Below are 18,863 nucleotides of genomic sequence, written 5' to 3'. Positions count from 1 at the left end.
TGTTTAAAAGTCCGCTCGGCAGCGCAGCAGGGCTAAGGCAGTCTCCCTGCGGCTCCCAGAAGCAGCAGCATATCCCCCCCTCTGGCTCCTAGGCGCCACCCCTGCTCACTCCATCTCCCCTCCCTCTGTCACTTGCTCTTCCCACCCTCACTCGCTCATTTTCACCGGGCTGGCTCCGGGGGTTGGAGTGCAGGAGGGGGTGTGGGCTCCAGCAGGGGGTGCGGCCAGAAATGAGGAGTTCAGGGTGTGGGGGGGGCTCTGGGTTGAGGTCTAAAGTGAAGACGTACCCTTAGATGAGAATTTGGTTAAAATATGTTTCATATTAAAGTTTCATTTGGTCTCTCTTACTTTCCTAGTATAATCACTTACCTGAGGGCCCTATCCCGCCAACAACACCCAAATATGCATATGGGCGAGTGACAATGGAGAAGGTAAATGTTCATTTGTTACCCTGTAGGTCTATCTGTGCGTGTATACTTGTTTCTTTGTAAGGAATGTTTTTATAAAGTTGGAATGTCCATCTACGGGCACTATATAAAGGAGCAGAGAGGAGAGAATAGAAACTCAGAGATAAAAGGCTTCTTAACCCTCTTGAGGAGAGACAGATATAGGGCATGGGACTAGGTGACAGGATTTCTGACTTCTCTTCCTGGCTCAGCCATTTTCTTGCTGTCTGACTTTGAGTAAATCAGTTAACCTCTACCTCAGTTTCCCCTTCTGTAAAATGGGAGGATGATAATTTTGTTAACCTCTTTGAGATCTGCAGATGAAAAGCACTATGGAAGTGCTAAGCCATAGGACTAACACTGCTTTGCCAAAATTAGCTGTGTAAAATGGGGTTTATTCAGTTTGACAAGCATTTTGACTCTGGTCTCAAAATTACCTCCACTAATTACTAACGTTTACCTTACCCTATTACACCAAAAGGAAATATGTCAGTGTACATGACTTGTAAATAAAATGCAATGTTTATAACATACACTGTGCTATGTGTTAAATCTCACTAAAATGAGTGATATTTGTATAGCTCTAGTTATCCAGCCTTTGGATAACTCAAAGTTTGGGTAAGCCCTTGGGGTTTATTTCACAGCCTGCTGAAGAGAAAAGTTTAATGAGAGGCTGCTTTAGCTGCTGGTGGATTGAAAGGAAAGAGAAGGACGGGAAGAGAGGAGGTGCTGTGTTTTGCAAATAAATACTCTATATGCTATAAAGGACATTTTTGTTTGTTTGGAGGAGTTGGTAAGTTGGATGTAGTATAATTCATAAGTTTTGGATGGTGTTCTGTAATTCTTTAGTTTTGGGCAGACAGCATTTTTGATTGATAAGCCTGACCCATTTTGCTATGGCATATGAAGTGTTGCAACATTCAGTACTGATAACAGATAATACAGCACAGCCTGTCTTAAGTCATCCAGCTCAAGTGGTCTACAGAAGTGAAATTTCTCACAGAAATGACTATCCAGTCAAGGTGAAGCAGAACTGCCCCCTCTGTCTAAGCATACTTTTGGGTGGTCCGAGAGGCTGCCTTATAAGGTTTCTCTGAGCTAGTATATATTCGATAGTGAGTAAAATTACACATAGCTATGTGTACATCCTGGGCGGGCTGGAGCAGCCCCAGCCCCAGCCTCGCTGGCCGGAGCAGCCCCATGGCCTGCTGGCTGGCCAACGCCAGCCCGTCCGGTGGGAGCAGCGGCCGCACCGGTGGACCAGCGACCCCAGGCCACACTGACCCCAGCAGCGGCCCCGGGCCGCACCCGCTGATTGCAGGAGCAGTCCCAGCCCTGTGCTCTGTTAAACAATATAATTTTAATCGTTTAACCGGTTAACTTTTTAAACGATATTTACATCCCTAACATCCACAGCTTCTGGTGACATAAATGGGAGGTGCAGATCCATGGCATCTCTGAGAATCAGGCCACAGGATTTTTAATTGGCCAGTTACTCCACATGCTGTATCCATATACTGTATATTAGCCGAGATTGCCTGAGGGATCATCTCTCTGCTTGATTATGATCTCCAACAACAGCTACTTGCCACTGGAACGATGAACTGTCAACCTCAAGAATCAAACTTGTGTGCAGAAGACCTAGCTTTCTAGGTGACTAATACATTAATCTGGATTTCTTGCACAAAGAGGTTGGCATGGACCATGAACCTCAGTACGGTCAAAGCAAAATACAAAACCCACTACTTTGACCTGGCCGTACCACAATAAGCCATGTTCCTCCCACTTCTCTCCTCCTCCAAAAGAGTCCACTCCCTGCTTGCTGGAGGGAAGAGAAATAACCTTCCTTTGTGTACACTGGATAATTTTGGGAAGCACTCCATTACCATGGTCATGTGCATGCCATAGAACTGGTAAATTTTAAAAGATTATTGCATGAATAGCCCACTTATATCCAGACTACTGTCTTTTGAGTAGTCACTCTATTTTTATGTACAAAATCAATGATTGCATGTGAATAGATGATTCATGTTATCCTATAAGCACGTGTAGAAACGATTGCATACATCATGTTGATGTTTGTTTTTAATGTTGCAGCACTTCTCATTTTTGAATGTGCCTGTCCAAAAGCTTGCTCTTTTGTTATTTTGAAACACCCAGCATTTCATTGTTTTCTTTTTACTGTGAATGTGTATAAAATATATATCGAATTCTACAGCATTTTAAGTGCCACTTTTTGTAGTGGCTTTTCTGCAACATTACTTGAAAGCAAATACTGACTTTGGAAAATATTTGGAATCACCAATGTACAATTTACGCTGGGCCCGTGGAGACACTTATGTAAAATAGACTAAAATTCTGATGCTCTTATTTAAAAAACCCCCAAACACTTGAACCTTTGAGCCCAGAGAGGGTATTATGCATATTGTGTGCATCCTGACTAATAAATAGAATCCACATCAAATGTTGAGAGAGAAACATAGTCTGAAAGAGAGCTTTTATCATCTCAAAAAGAGATCAGAGGGCATCATAGGTATGTTAACCTGCAGTATATTTGTGCCTGTTGGACCGATTCAGAAAAGGGACTTAAGCACATGTTTAACTTTAAGCTTGTGCATTGTCTTACTAAAGTCTGTGGACTGATTACATGCTTAAATTTCAACTTGTGCCTAAACATCTTGCTGGATTGGGGCCTTACTGCTTCAAAAATAAATGTGGGTTCAGTTATTTTAAAAGTCCTCTTAGATGATATTTGACAGAGCCAAATTCTGCTCCGAGCTACTCAGATAATAAATTTGGAGTAATTCATTGGAAGTCAGTAGTTACATCAGATTTACACCAGAGTAACTGAGAGCAGAATTTGGACCATATTGTTGTCTTGTCTTATTTAGCTACTAATTAAACATTGAATTTTATGACCAGTCTAAATCTGCTTTTTCTGCATTGCAGCTAGGCACAGTAGCAGAGCTTCTTAATGACCTGTCACCCTCTGGGCCAATAAGAAGCACTTACCCCTTAACCTTTGTTCAGCTGCAGCAGGTAAGACTTTCTCATGTAACTACTAAGTGATCATTTTCCAAATCTTACATGAAATTCAGCCTTGATATCACTGCATTGGGGTGAAAGGTCTTAAACCATGTCTGAACTCGGTTCTTTAAATCTTGCAGTGTTGTACTTCTTACAGTAGTTGTTCCCAGGTTCCTTGGGTTGGAGTCCCCTCCCCATTTGTGACGCCATCCGTTCCTGCGGCCACCATATTTTTGGCATCACTGCTGAATCTCACCCGGGGTTTTTTGGCTCATTTTCTCTCTCCCTTTTTATGTATTTTTGTTATCTCTGCTTTCCACTTTTTATTCATCCTCACTATCTTCCTCCATTTCTCTTGCTCTTTCTCCCCCTTTATAGTCTCTCTGTGAAGCACTAGGTTTCAAAGATCCCTTCCACCTTGTTCCTCCCTGTTTTCCAGATTTTCCCCACTCTTTTTCCTTGGTCTGTCTGTTCTTTCTTTCTCTCTGGTATATAGTTGGTGATGTGTCAAAACATCTGCCAGGGACAATTCTCTTGATAAACAGGGCAGGGGATCTGTGGGGATGGGGGTAGAGGGTCACAAGGTTGATGTTTTGTGGGGATCTTGTTTATTTTTACTTCCTTTCCTCTTCAGAATGTAGGTAGAAGAAGGTAGAGAGTAGTCACCCAGAACTCATCAGAGTGCACACATCCCATCCACCAAGGGGCCTCTACACCACTGGCTGATTTAGAAAAATACCCCTTGAAAAAGCATCTTGCTCCCATCTTCCTCTTCTTGCCGTGGCTTCCTCCTCCTCCTCTCCCCACATCTTTTGCCCCTTCTTCCGACTTCTTTTCTGTTCCCCTCCTGGCTGCTCAGTGGCCCCACCTTTCCACTGCATGCATCTGGCTCCCAGATCACCCCCGCTGCTGAGCTAAGTACAGATTAGGAGCCAGTTGCCTGCAGCTGAAAGAAGCAACCACTAGGAAACGTGTGGTGGGCGGGACTGCTGAGCAGCTACCTGCCCCGTAGTCCCAGGACACTGGATGGGATGGGTTCAAAACCCAATTCTGAAGGTTAGCTGGGCTGGGTTCAAAACCCAGATCTGCCCTGGCCAAAGCAGAACTACCGGCCGGTAAGCTGGATGGCTTTCCTTCTCTGCCTCTACTTGCACATACCAGAAGGATCCAGCCGGGGGAGAGAGGCTCAGGAGCTGTCCTGCTACTTGTGTGCTTCTGTGGGAGCAGAGAGCAGGCACTCTAGTCAGCTGCTGAAAGACCCTATGAAAAGAAACTAGGCAGGCGGTTTAAAAGGAGCCCCTGACCACTCAGCCCCCTGGTTTCAGCATCCCTGCTCATCGGGTCATGTTTCAAGCAGCTCACCCTCTATGCATTGCTCCTCTTCTCCACACTCTGCTGGTCTTTGCAGCTGTTACACCCTGTCACCTGCCTTGGTCTCATGGGGACCTCAGAGATGTCAGGAGAAGGGGCGGCCCATAATGGTCACAGCCTCCCTCTGTTTTGTTTTTTCCTACCATCTGTGCTGCTGGTTGAATGCATTCGTAGTCACCTGTGACTGGCTGGAAGTAGGGTGACCAGATAGCAAGTGTGAAAAATCGGTTCGGGGGTGATGGGTAATAGGCACCTATATAAGAAAAAGCCTCAAATGTCGGGACTCTCCCTATAAAATCAGGACATCTGGTCACCCTAGCTGGAACTGCCGTGCTCCCACCTCTTCTTGCCCCAGAGGCTGGGAACCAAGTTAAAATCCAATTCATGTCAGACTGTGGTGTTATGTTAATGTTACTGGGGAAAAACAGAATGGTTTCAATGTGTTTGTTTCATTTGTTACAGGAACAAATCCAGCAGCTCTGATCTTACTGTCTCCTGATGGCAATATTTCACATGAAAATATTCCTAATTGTTCCAGTAACATAGCAGCTGGTTCTCCTATACAGGCAGTACTGGCATCAGTTTTTGGTTGTAGGGTGCAGTCTTTTAGCTTGTTACCTAAGCTTCAGTTGCTACGTTTTTTCCGGTTGTCAGTAGTTCACTGAAAATGGATAAAAATCAGTGGATTCAGTTCATGACCCTTTAATCTTATTGAGGTGCAGAGGAGGAGAAATCTTAACTGAGACCTTTATCTTTAAGGTTATGTAAATATGTGTAGGAAACTTTATGAAATTTACATTGAGTATTAAAGATGGAAATCACTTGACAAGATTTTAACCAGGATATATGAAATCATTTGTGATTATCGCTCCAGACAGGGTATGAAAGTTGAAATTACTCTTCTAATGTGTAGGCAGAAATTCTGGTTACTGGTTTCCATTGTGTGGCCTCAAGTGTAGCTTCAGAATAACTTGGTTCTCTAATTGTTTTCTTCTAGTATTTTGGGTTTGTGCTGTACAGGACTACCCTGCCAAAAAATTGTAGTGAGCCAACACCACTCTTTTCGCCTTTAAACGGAGTCCACGACCGTGCCTATGTCTCTGTAGATGGGGTAAATATTGACCTTACAACTACTGATATCCATGTCTGTCACTTGCCTTCTTTGGGTAGCTATGATTAATAATTGTATTGTGTACTTTGTGGCTTTTTTCCCCCATGTACACAGGTACAGTTTAGTTTATTTAATTTAATATGAAACGTAAAGAGAAAGAAAGGGATCATACAGCTGGTACATTCTACACTTTACTAAAGCTTTTGAAATATTCTAATCTGTACACACCATTTCTATGGTCAGCTTGAAAGTCTTACCATTAGTATCAGGACAATTGAAAATTGGTCTATGGTCTTCATACGAGTAGAAAAAAAAATCTATAAACTGGGCTCGCTTACTACTGGTTTGATACAAATCAGAAGTTGACTATATTTGATCAGCTCCTGCAGATTGTTTCAATTGATTATTGCAGGAAACTTGAGTCTACATCTTTTCTTGTGACATTGGGTTATTGACCACAAATTTAAAAAAAAATTTTTTTACAGGATGTAGATTCCTCCCCCGCTTTCCTCCTTGAACTGTGTACAGCACAGCTTTGTTCCTGCTCAATAAGGAGAAAAGTCAATTTATGGACTGTCAAAGCCTAGCTTTCATTCTTTATTCCAACATATTGCATTAATATTTCTTTAACGAACCCTGTTTTCTATATAATACATCAAGGATGTATTGTATAGTAAACAGTAGTCTCTATTGGCAAAACCAAACTATTGTTTGGTTTTCTATTCAGAATCTTGAAGTGTTTTTACAAAAAAAAAAATGCATCAGAGCTTAATCTGAGAATGAGTCATATTTTCACCTATAAAGTGTGCAAACTGTTTTCAGTCATCTGAACAAACCTTCACAACTCGTTGAGTTTTTTAGGAATGAAAAGCCTTGCAGAGCTTTGAAATTTCAAAACCAATAGAATTAGTGAACGAAGTGTACCACACTTTTGAGGAAACTGATAATTTTCCATTATTTGAATAACTGAAACACTACTTAGCTGAATATCTTACTGACCAATTTAAATGATAGTTGTGGGGGTTGAGTTGAGCAGGGCAGCAGGGGGATATTTTCCTCTGTACAAGCCGGTAAGCCTCAAAAATGAGTAATCCAGTGTAATAGCCTGTGTTTTGTCCTCTGTTTGAGCCTTATGTTATTTTCTCCTTTTGGTGTTATGCTTACAGGTTCCTCAGGGAGTCCTTGAAAGAGGCAAATCATACACGATAAATATAACCGGGAAGGCTGGATCAAATCTGGATGTGTTGGTAGAAAACATGGGTCGAGTAAACTATGGTAGATACAACAATGACTTTAAGGTAAATTTAGTCACTAATGATTATACAATTAAACTTGTCAAAGCACACCAGAGATCAGCTTTTCTTCTATTGGTAGAAGAAAATCTTAATGCAATAGTAAGAGCAAAGGGTTCGGGAATATGCTGGTGCAACTCTACCTAACTCAGAATACAACTAATACTTTTCTTATGAGTCCTGCTCTCATTGAGGTCAAAGTGGCATTAAAAGCAGACACCCTTTAACTTTTGGTGGTTTTATATCACCCACAGGGCTCTCAAGAGGTGTTGAGTCTTCTGATGTATCATCTAAGGATGCATCAACTAGTTCAAATGAATTCAAAACAGCTGAAACGTCATTTAGAACTCAAGCTCACTGGAGTTTCAAAAGTACTAATTTTATATATAAAATCTGAATTTGCAATGTCCATACATGTCTTGGTTCAGTTGCAAGTGCTGCACTCTTGCAGCATTTTTCAACATCCCTGGAAGAAGGATCCCTCATGCAAATGCTTTATCTTGCCAAATTTCCAGTCCAGGTTTGAGCAGATGAGATAAGGCTTGGTTATAAATCTCAGAACCTCTGGGTGCTTATCTAAAGCACACTTCTGAACTGTAATTCATCATTAGTAATGTCCCAACACTGTATTAACATGAACCGGGGGAAGTGCTATCATATGAATTTTGGTGAGTATCAAGCTTGGTGTTGACTTCTGTTACAGATGGGGGAGAAGTAGTGACAGGACCACCTTTTTGTTATGTTTGTGCTGTATTGAATGGACTACCTTTTTTATGTTTGTATTGTGCTTAGCACAATAGGGCCCTGATCACTGATTGTCTCTGGTTACTACTGGAATACAAATAACAATGGAGCAGTGGCCAGGAACCCACTTTGCCCGTCGAAGGGAATCTGTGGCTCAAACTGCAAGAATAACTATTGGAGATGCAAAAATGTGGGTAGCTTGGGTTTGGAGGTGCAGTGGTTCAGACTTTAATCCTTTTCTGGAGAGCTAGGTTCAAATGCAGATTACAGTGGGTTTCAAGAGTCTGAATTTGGTGCTCCCTTGGCATATTTACCCATACCAAAAATCTATAGTACAGTGTGACACAACTGGCCATCACTACTTGGGAGAGACCAAAGTCTGAAATGGGACTGCTACAAGCCAAGATGGAAGTTCTTTAGAAGAGCTGCATTGTGTGGAGGCTTGCACGGCTGTTTGGCAGGATTACGGCGAATTGCAGTCAGATTAGTGATGCTTCGCTGGCATGAGCATGACTTTTGGAAGAAAACTAATTTCATCTCAAGTCTGCTTCAGGAGTTGACCATTTGGCCATTAAAATGGGGTTTCCGTAGCCCTACTTGTGGCATCAGGTAATCCTGACCATTTATATCAAGATCTTGTCTTTTCTGCAGCCCCTCCCCACAGGTAAGCTAGGCACCTCACAGTGCTGCTAAGATTTTGGCAAAGACTTACAGCCCAATTTAGATGTGAGGGCAAAAGCAAACCGCTAGAGAAAGGCTAGAGGAAGAGAAGGTGCCACAGCAATGAGATTACGTGGTTACTCAGCAAAGGCATGTGTGCAGAAGGAGGAAGTAGATTTTTTAAATACATGAAAATAAATAAAAATAAAATGTCTTTCTTGACTTGCTTTGGTAGACTGCTCTCTAAATGTGTCTATCCAAAGAACATCTGAGACTTGTCAATGTACCGCATCTAGCGGATGTTGCTCACTGTCTTCAGTTATATTAGGCAGTGGATATTTTATGGAATCCTGACTAAGAGTTTGATGTTGTCTTCCAGGATGGTGAGATGCAAATTATAACCTAGATAGACAGTGAAAAGAATGATCTGATAATGGTGATAATGCAGAGCAAAAGGATTTAAACCAGATTTGGGTTTAACATAAGACCATCAGAATGGCCATACTGGGTAAGACCAGTCATCACCTAGCCCAGTATCCTGTCTTTCAACAGTGACCGGTGCCAGATGCTTTAGAGGGGATGAACAGAACAGGGCAGTTATCGAGTGGTCCAGTCCCAATATCTGGCAGTCAGAGGTTTAGGGTCGGTCAGAGTATGAGGTTGCATCCCTGACTATTTTGGCTAATAGCTATTGACAGACCTATCTTCCAGGAACTTGCCTAATTCTTTTCTGAACCCAGTTATAGTTTTGACCTTCACAACATCCCCTGGCAATAAGTTGCATAGACTGACTGTGTGTTTTGTGAAGAAGTACTTCCTTATGTTTATTTTAAACCTGATGCTTGTTAATTTCATTGGGTGACCCCGGGTTCTTGTGTTATGGGAAGGAATAAATGACACTTCCTTATTCACTCTATCCACACTAGTCATAATTTTATAGACCTCTAGCATATCCCTCCTTAGCCATCTCTTTTCTAAGCTGAACAGTCTGTCTTATTAATCTCTCCTTGTATGGAAGCTGTTCCATACCCCTTATAATTTCTGTTGCCTTTCTCTGTACTTTTCCCAATTCTAATATACATTTTTTGAGATGTGATGATCAGAACTACATGCGGTATTCAAAGTGTGGGCATTATGATATTTTCTGTCTTGTCTTCTCTATCTTGGTCCTTAACATTCTGTTAGTTTTTTTGATTGGCGCTGCACATTGAGTGGATGTTTTCAGATATCTGTCCACAATAACTCCCAGATGTCTTTCTTGAGTGGTAACAGCTAATATAGACCCCATCATCTTATATGTGTAGTTGGGATTGTGTTTTCCAATGTGCATTCCTTTGCATTTATCCACATTGAATTTCATCTCCCATTTTGTTGCCCAGTCACCCAGTTTTGTGAGATCCCTTTGTAACTCTTCCCAGTCAGTTATGGACTTAACTATCTTGCGTCATTTTGTATCATCTGCTAATTTTGCCACTTCACTATTTACTCCTTTTCCAGATCATTATGAATATGTTGAACAACACTGGTCCCAGTACAGGTACTTGGGGGATCCTGCTATTTACCTTTCTCTACTGTGAAAACTGACCATTTATTCCTACCCCTTGTTTCCTTATTTTCAACCAGTTACTGAACCATGAGAGGACCTTCCCTTTTATCCCATGATTGCTTCCTTTGCTTAAGTGCCTTTGGTGAGGGACCTTGTGAAAGGCTCTCTGAAAGTCCAAGTACACTTTATCAATAGGATCGTCCTTGTCCACAAGATTATTGACATCTTTAGAGAATTCTAATAGATTGGTGAGGCATGATTTTCCTTTACAAAAGCTGTGTTGACTCTTCCCTGACATATCATCTTCATGGGATGGGGGAGGGATAGCTCAGTGGTTTGAGCATTGGCCTGCTAAACCCAGGGTTGTGAGTTCAATCCTTGAAGGGGCCACTTAGGGATCTGGGGCAAAATCAGTACTTGGTCCTGCTAGTGAAGGCAGGGGGCTGGACTCAATGACCTTTCAGGGTCCCTTCCAGTTCTATGAGATAGGTATCTCTCCATATATTATTATCTATGTGTCTGATAAGTCTGTTCTTTACTATAGTTTCAACCAATTTGTCTGATACTGAAGTAAAATTTACTTGCCTGTAATTGCCAGGATCACCTCTGGAGCCTTTTTAAAAAATCAGCATTACTTTAGTTATCTGCCAGTCATATGGTACAGAGGCTGATTTAAGAGAGAGGTTACATAACACAATTAGTAGTTCTGCAGTTTCATATCTGAGTTCCTTCCGAACTCTTGGATGAATACCATCTTGTCCTGGTGACTTACTACTGTTTAATTTATCATTTTGTTCCAAAACTTTTTCTATTGACACCTCAATTTGGGACAGTTCCTCAGATTTGTCACCTAAAAAGAAGGGCTCAGTTGTAGGAATCTCCTTCACATCCTCTGCAGTGAAGACTGATGCAAAGAATTCATTTAGCTTCTCATCAATGGCCTTATCCTCCTTGTGTGCTCCTTTAGCACCTCAATTGTCCAGTGGCCCCACTGGTTGGGAGGTTTCCTGTTTCTGATGTACTTTAAAAAAAAAAATTGTTGTTAATTTTTGTGTCTTTTGCTAGTGCTCTTCAAATTCTTTTTTGGCCTGTGTAATTATGCTTTTACACTTGACTTGCCAGAGTTTATGCTCCTTTCTATTTTCTTCAGTAGGATTTGACTTCCAACTTTTAAAGGACATCTTTTTGTCTTTAACTGCTTCTTTTGCTCTGTTATTTAGCCATGGTGGCATTTTTTTGGTCATCTTGCTGCTGTTGTTTTTTTAATTTGGGGTATACATACAGCTATGATGGTGTTTTTAAAAAGTTTCCATGCAGCTTGCAGGCATTTCACTTTTGTGACTGTTCCTTTTAATTTCCACTTACCTAGCTTCCTCATTTTTGTGTAGTTCCCCTTTCTGAAGTTAAAAGCTACTGTGGTGAGTTTCTGTGGTATTTTGCTCCCTACAAGGACGTTAAATTTAATTACATTATGGTCACTATTACTGAGCTGTTCAGCTATATTCACCTCTTGGACCAGATCCTGTGCTCCACTTAGGACTAAATCAAGGACTTTCTCTCCCCTTGTGGGTTCCAGGACTAGCTGCTCCAAGAAGCAATCATTTATGGTGTCTAGAAATTTTATTTCTGCATCCTGTGCTGAGGTGACATGTTACCCAGTCAATATGGGGATAGCTGAAATCCCCCAATACTACTGTAATTTCTATTTCTGTAGCCTCTCTAATCTGTCTGAGTATTTCACAATCACTGTCACCATCCTGGCCAGATAGTCGATAGTATATTTATACTGCTTTACTCTTACTATTCAAGCATGGACTAGCTATCACAGAGATTCTATGGTACTGTTTGATTCATTTAAGATTTTTACAGTATTTGACTCTGTGATTTCTTTCGCTTATAGTGCCACTCCCCCACCAGCATGACCTACTCTATCATTCCTATATAATTTGTGCCTGGTATTACCATGTCCCATTGATTATCATCGTTCCACCATATTTCTGTGATGCCTATTATGTCAATATCCTCATTTAATACCAGGCTCTCAAGTTCACACGTCTTAATATTTAGACTTTTAGTATTTGTATAAAAGCACGTATAAAATGTATCCGCATTTAGTTGTTTGCCTTCCTATGGTGTAATTGAATGGAACTCCTTTTTGTTTGACTGTTTCTCTTCATCTTCTACTTGTTCTTTATCAACTTCTATCCTCTCCTCTTTACTAGGACATAGAGAATCCCTGTTAATAGATCCTCCCCTAAAGGATGTGTCTATCCGAACTGTTGGCTTTCCCCCACCTCTTAGTTTAAAAACTCCTCTGTGACCTTTAAATTTTACATGCCAGCAATCTGGTTCCATTTTGATTTAGGTGGAGCCCATCCTTCCTGTACAAGCTCTTCCTTTCCCAAAAGGTTTCCCAGGTCCTAATAAACCTAAATCCCTGCTCTGAACACTATCATCTCATTCACGTATTGAGATCATGCATTTCTGCCTGTCTGACTGGGCCTGCATGTCGAACTAGAAGCGTTTCAGAGACTGCTACCATGCGGGTCCTGGACTTCAATCTCTTACCTAACACCTAAATTTGCCTTCCAGGACCTCTTTCCTAGCTTTCCGGATGTCATTGCTACCTACATGTACTACAACCACCAGCTGTTCCCCAGCACTGCACATAAGTCTGTCTAGATGTCTTGAGTTCTTTAACCTTTGCATCCAGCAACCAATTCTCCCAGTCATCACATACCCAACTATCTATATTTCTAATAATTGAATCCCCCTTTACTATTACCTGTCTGTTCCTAGGAACAGGAGTCCCCTCCTCCAAAGGGTTATTCTCAGTACGAGAGGATAACATGACATCATATGGAAGGAGTGTCCTAACTATAGGATCATTTCCCTCCACTCCAGCTTGATATTGTTCTTCCTCAAGACTTTCGTCGTCCTCAACAGCACAGAGAATGTCAGACTGTGGGTGGGACCACTCCACTGTGTCCTGGAAAGTCTTGTGTATGTACCTCTTTTTGTCTCCTTTAGCTCCTCCAGTTCAGCCACTCTGGTTTCAAGAGCCCTCTAAAGGAGTCTAGTTACTTAAGGTGCTTACGGTTCTGAGATACGTTTTGGAAGTTTGTGTGGTTTAAGGATGTAGTGCTGGAGTCTGTTAGCTAGTCCAATCTAACTAACCTTGGTAAAACTCTAATTAGGAGAAAGGAAGCAGTACTTCAGTGCCTGGTAAGTTTCCTAGGCTCCAGGCTTTCACCAGCTTAGCACATGCCGAAGTACAATTTTACTTGTCCTGTCTTGCGTTTTAGACGTTGCTAGTTAGATTGAGCTAACAATACACCTTTAAATCCTAGCCTGGGCAAAATGTGTGCACATGTGTATCTGTGGTGCTTGTGGAAGCTGGTGGACTAAGAGTCCTGCAGACTGAAGTCCTTTCTTTATCTACTGAACAGGTGTTGCATGGGCAACAATAGAGCCAGTTCCATCTGTGCTACCCTGCCAGTTTGCGTCACCCTTTATCTGATGGGTGTGAGAGTCGCTTAGCCCACGACTGCCAAGAAGGGTAACAAGTGTGCTGGTAGTCTGGGGGATGTGTACCCCTTTTTACTGGGAACTAGATTATAAGATAACAAAATGGAGTTTAGAAGATGAATTATGGAGGAGCCAGTTGTGCTTCCATAGGTGATGGTTGAGTTGAGCTTTTCACAAAAATCCGGGATTCAGCATTTAAATATTAGGAATGAAATCAGGTTCAGTAGACATGTATGGTATGAAAAGAAACCCGTGTGTGCACCAGAGGCTGCAGAAAAGTGAGATCCTTGCATAGGGAAGAGATTAGGATTTTCCAGATACCTATGGAAAATGTGTAATACTGTTTCTTGCAGAGGGGACTCTCTCTGCTGTGGTAAGCAAGGGTTTAGGGGCAATTATACAATATCAGTTGGGGAAACTAAGAGAAATTAACTGTCTAGTCTTTTTTAAAATACCTTTGTCCTCAAAGCTAAACTTGAGGGAGTTGTGCCACAAATCTTGCAAAAAGGCCTACATTTTTAAAGCAAATAAGGTAGCTTTTGTGTTTCCTTTTTTGGTTAAGGTTTAACAATGTGAAATGGAATTAAGTATCTAGATTTTGGGGAAGTAGCTCAAAATATCTGCTGTTTTGCATTTGCTGATATGTCTTGTTGCTGAAGGAAACAAAGGAAGGAAGCAGATCTAGTGTGGTTGTATGTGCTTCCTACATCTTTTGCTGTACGTTACCTGGAAAACTCGCTTCTCTATTTTAATGCATATTAGAAAGGTGCTGATAAAAACAAAAGACAATATGTTCATTAGGAGCTGCGGGATCTTAGCACCATTTGAAAGTCAGACTACTCCTTATCTAAGTGCCTAAACATGGATATAGGCAAGCAAGTTCAGAAAACCTGGCCAAAGATATACCGTATGACTTGAATTCAGACTGTTTATTAGAGTAAGGGCTTGTCTACGTAGGAAAGCTTTACCAGTATAATCCCCTGTGTGGACACACTCTTATTCTGGTGTAAGAGAGGCTTTTTTTTTCAGTTGAGCTTATGTTGCTTGGGAAGGGATTTAAACTATGCTGAGACGATTCTTATGCTGGAATAAGTGTGTCTACGTTAGGAGTTATACTTGTCTCACTATATCAATTTAAATTTAACCCTGCGGCTTTGTGTGCATGGGAAGGTTTTATTGGTGTGACCTAAGTGTCAAATACTGTAATAGAAACTGTTGTAACAACCTTTTGTGGGTAGGGGAGGATTTGATTTCTGTAAGCAAACTTCTGAATCTACCTCTGATGTATGAAATGTGTCCTCACTTAGGTCCCACTTCAGCATGATACTTAATAACATTCTTCACATTAAGCACATTAGTCTCATTGAAGTAACATGGACTACTATGCTTAAAGTTAAGCACATACATAAGTACTTTGCTGGCTCAGGGTGAGCCTTGAAGCCCTGACTTTGTGATACTGTGTACGAGCTACAGTAGTTCTGTAGGAAGCAAATAACGCTGTCTGTACTACTATGTAGAGTGACTCAGTGTTGCCAGCTCTTGTGATTTCCTTAATGCGCCCATTCCTGGAATCCCGTGATTGTGAAAATTGCAGCTTGATTTTAACACTAAGTTTTCTAGCCTCCGTGGTTGCAGCGAAAAGCTTGAAAATGTGACCCAAGTGTATCCTAAAGGCTCAAAACCCAGAAAGCAAATAAAAATGAGGGGTTTCTTCAAGGTTTTTTTTTGTTTGGTTTTTGCTTTTTTTTAAACTAATCCTTAATTTTGGGAGACTTGACGCATGAGTTTTGAACACTTGGGGTTGGCAATACTGGTGACTACTGTAGTTCAGCCACGTTTTTATTTCTCTTCCCTGTTTTGTACTCAGGACAGTTGGAGATAAATAACTGTAATGAGATGAGATTATTGATTTTGTTAACATCTTTAATTTCTTTGCAGGGTCTAGTGTCAAATTTATCTCTTGGCCAAGTTACACTCATTGACTGGGAGATCTACCCCCTAGACATAGACAGTGTGGTGGGCCATGGCCTAAATAGCAGAGGTGATGAATCAAAAACATCTGGTGGTAATCCCTCAAGAGATGCAGCTCCTGCTTTTTACACTGGCAGATTTTCTATTCCCAGTGGAATCCCCGATTTACCCCAAGACACCTATATCACGTTTCCTGGCTGGACAAAGGTAGGTTTCTTTTTCTAAGATGTTTACCGAAAAACCTGAATCTGATTCTGAAGTCACCTTAAAATTGTTGTTAAAGGTCAAGAACAGCCCGCTAATAGGGGCGGAGGACTAGGTAACAACAGTGAGGTAGTTTTGAAGGGTCACTCACATATATCAAATGGTATTCAGAGATGTTGAGATCTTGTAAGTGACTAGTCTGTGGATCATATAATTTACCTAAATCTTGAACAAATCTGGGGATAGCAAACTAAGCTGAGGGAAGCTCATATTAAGTAGTCATTCAGTGACGTTGGCTAGGCAAATGATGTGCCACGTAAGTATGCACTATTATAGTGAGTAGGACACAAAGATGTGTGTGGTCAGGCCTATTTAGAATATGGCATTCAGTTTTGGTCTTTTTTTCTTGGGGGGATGGAGAGAGAGCTGCCCTCTGGAGAAGGGAAGTGAATACAGGCTTTTAAAAGGCTGCTTGTTCTGGAGAAAGTGAGGTACTAGAAGTTGGCCTCTTGAGCCAGAGTGGAGTCAGGCTGGCTGAGCAGAAGTAATAAAGGACATAATTGCTGAAGTGGTGCTAGAAAAACTCTTCATGCCAAGGAGTGGAGAAAATTATCCAGTGTCTTTGTATGGAGATTTTAGCTTTTTTTAAAAAATTAAAAATTGCTCATTAACAAAGCACACAATTCTGACAGTCCGAAGATGAGACTTGCTAGCTCAGAGGAAGGGTCCCAGCAGGAACAGTCATGACCTAACTTGTAACAAGGTTGCCTAAATGATTCTAAAACCTGTAGCCCCACCTTCACTACCCACAAAAAATCCCGTTGGAATGCAAAAATCCCTAATCGTGTCTCACAACTGGACATTGGCCTGGCTTCCAGTTCTGAGCCACATTGCTCCCCCTTACATCAGGTTGCCGATTGCAGCTAGCAAGCTGCTTGATAAGATACATGCCGATCCAAGCTTTCCCTTGTTCGGCGATCTCTGTAGCCCATCAGCTACACATCTTTCATCACGGCACCCACTGTGGTCAAGGCTGCCACGCCAGGATGTGACAGCGGAGTCCCTGTGGTGGGAAGACTGGTGCTTAACACCAACCACCAATCAGTTTCTCATCACAGACCCTACTGCTTGCCTGCCCAACTTCAACCTGCCACGTCGTCAGGCCCTTCTTAACTGATTCCAGACTGGGCAAGGCCTCTGTGCAACCAACCAGCTCCATTGGGGTCTTTGAGACAGTCCAAGCTGCGGTGCAGGTTGAACAATAATACCCATTGTTGAGGAGTGCCTGCTAACCAAATTCAGTGGTGGGCTCCGAGAGCTGCACTTGGCCACTAAGAACGCTAATGCTTGGCTAGGCGAATACACAAATGCTAAATAAAGAAATTGGCATGGTTAAACCTGAGTGGGTGGGATTTCCAATAGCTCTCACTGTTGGCTTCTCTCTGCTTCTATTGAAGCCAGTAGTAGAATTTACATTGACTTCAGGGGGTGCAAGAGGCCAATGCTAAGTGTTTATGGAAATTGCACCCATAGCATAGCTGGGCCCTTTTTGTTTTGATTACAAGCCCCAATTTCTATAGCGATTTAGAACTCCATTTTAAATCCCCATCTAGCTGAAATGGCATATGAGCTGGTGGCATGCAGCAGTTATCGATCTTCTCAAGGAAATCACTTGGATTGGTTTAGCATCCTCTTCCCCCTCCCTCCCCAGTTCAGTTTTATGTCCCCCTCCCTGACCAGGCTCCTCACTTTAAAAAATGGACTCTTCAGATAGTCTGGCTTTGTGTGTACCTGGGAACAGCAGTTCAGTGATCCCAGGACACATGAATGGCCCAGTGTGCCAGTTCCAAGGCTTGGCCCTTCCTGGCCTGCACAGTTGGTTTGGGTTGTTTTGTACCGATTTGTTGGATATGATATTTAGACTATCGAAGTAGCTATATCAGACCCAACTACCTAATATGGATGCAGCTGTAGCTGTATAAAGATGCCTTATACCAATACAGCTGATTCCTCTTCCCTTATGGGAATAAGCTATACTGGTATAATCACCTTTATACCACTATAACTGCATCCACGTTAGAGGGGTTGTACCACCTTAGACGTCTGCCCAGGCCTAATTTTCAAGCCTGACCCAGACTTGAACCCGACCCAAGCACAGCCAAGCCAAACCTGATCCAAAAGGGTTAAGTCTTTTCAGCCCCGACCCAAACCCAACAGTTACTCCATCCCACTCCGAACCTGTGCCAGTGCTGTCGTGTGGGCTTGGGGTCATCCTGGGCCTGCAATCTGTCGACAGCCACCTCCTGCCCTTAGGGTTGACGCAGCAGCAGCTGCGTGGCCTGCTCCTGCCTACGGAGTAAGTGTGATGAGGAGTTGCAGCGCCTCTTCCCTGGCAGCACACAGAACAGTTAGGTGGCAGTGGTTGGCAGGAGCAGAGCATGCAGCCGCCACCGGGCCAACCCCGCAGGCAGGAGGAAGTGATCAGAGCTGACCTGAGCCTGAGAGTGTGGGCTGGTTTCCAGCCCAACCCGAACCCCACACTTGTAGTCGGGTCCCGTTGGGTTGCGAAGCTCTGTACCACTTTACCTATATTGGTATAGTTAAAGCAGTACAAGTTTTGTGTGTAGACAAGACCAGAATTTCTCCCTAGCTGAGGGGAATGAGCCGTCAAGTGACCATCCAAAGTTCATAAGGAGTGCCAATAGCCCACTTTGAGAGTGGAGGTGGGGAGAAAGCAAGTGCAGGGTGAAGGTTCCCCCTAGTTCCCAGGCAGAGGGCCTGGGGAGCGAGACTGCTGGGAGCAGAAGCCTGCTGGGAGAAGATTCAGTTGAGAGACCTGGGAAACGGGTTTATATACAGGGGAAGCTGAAGGAAGGCTTATGGAGGACTATGGCCTGGGGAAAACTGAAGGACAAGGCTAGAGCTTGAGTGACTAAGGGCAAATAGCCCAATTATAAGATGGA

The 18,863-nt window shown here is 42.4% G+C and overlaps 1 protein-coding gene across 1 annotated transcript in view; it reads left to right on the top strand.

Annotated features, from left to right (window-relative positions):
• The window catches only part of LOC112118703 (beta-galactosidase), a 59,103-nt gene that overhangs the window by 33,697 nt on the left and 6,543 nt on the right, over positions 1-18,863 (top strand). Inside the window, exons 13-17 of the mRNA XM_029914271.1 lie at positions 357-431; positions 3,396-3,485; positions 5,842-5,955; positions 7,122-7,253; positions 15,664-15,903. Of these exons, the coding sequence (XP_029770131.1) occupies positions 357-431; positions 3,396-3,485; positions 5,842-5,955; positions 7,122-7,253; positions 15,664-15,903 (651 nt within the window). The remainder of the gene's footprint in view (positions 1-356; positions 432-3,395; positions 3,486-5,841; positions 5,956-7,121; positions 7,254-15,663; positions 15,904-18,863) is intronic.

The sequence above is a fragment of the Terrapene carolina genome, unplaced genomic scaffold (assembly GCF_002925995.2).
Source record: "Terrapene carolina triunguis isolate 2854851 unplaced genomic scaffold, T_m_triunguis-2.0 Scaffold34021, whole genome shotgun sequence".
NCBI classification, from domain to species: Eukaryota; Metazoa; Chordata; order Testudines; family Emydidae; genus Terrapene; species Terrapene triunguis.
The sequence above is the reverse complement of the archived record's forward strand: the minus strand, read 5'-3'. Positions and strand labels throughout refer to the sequence as shown.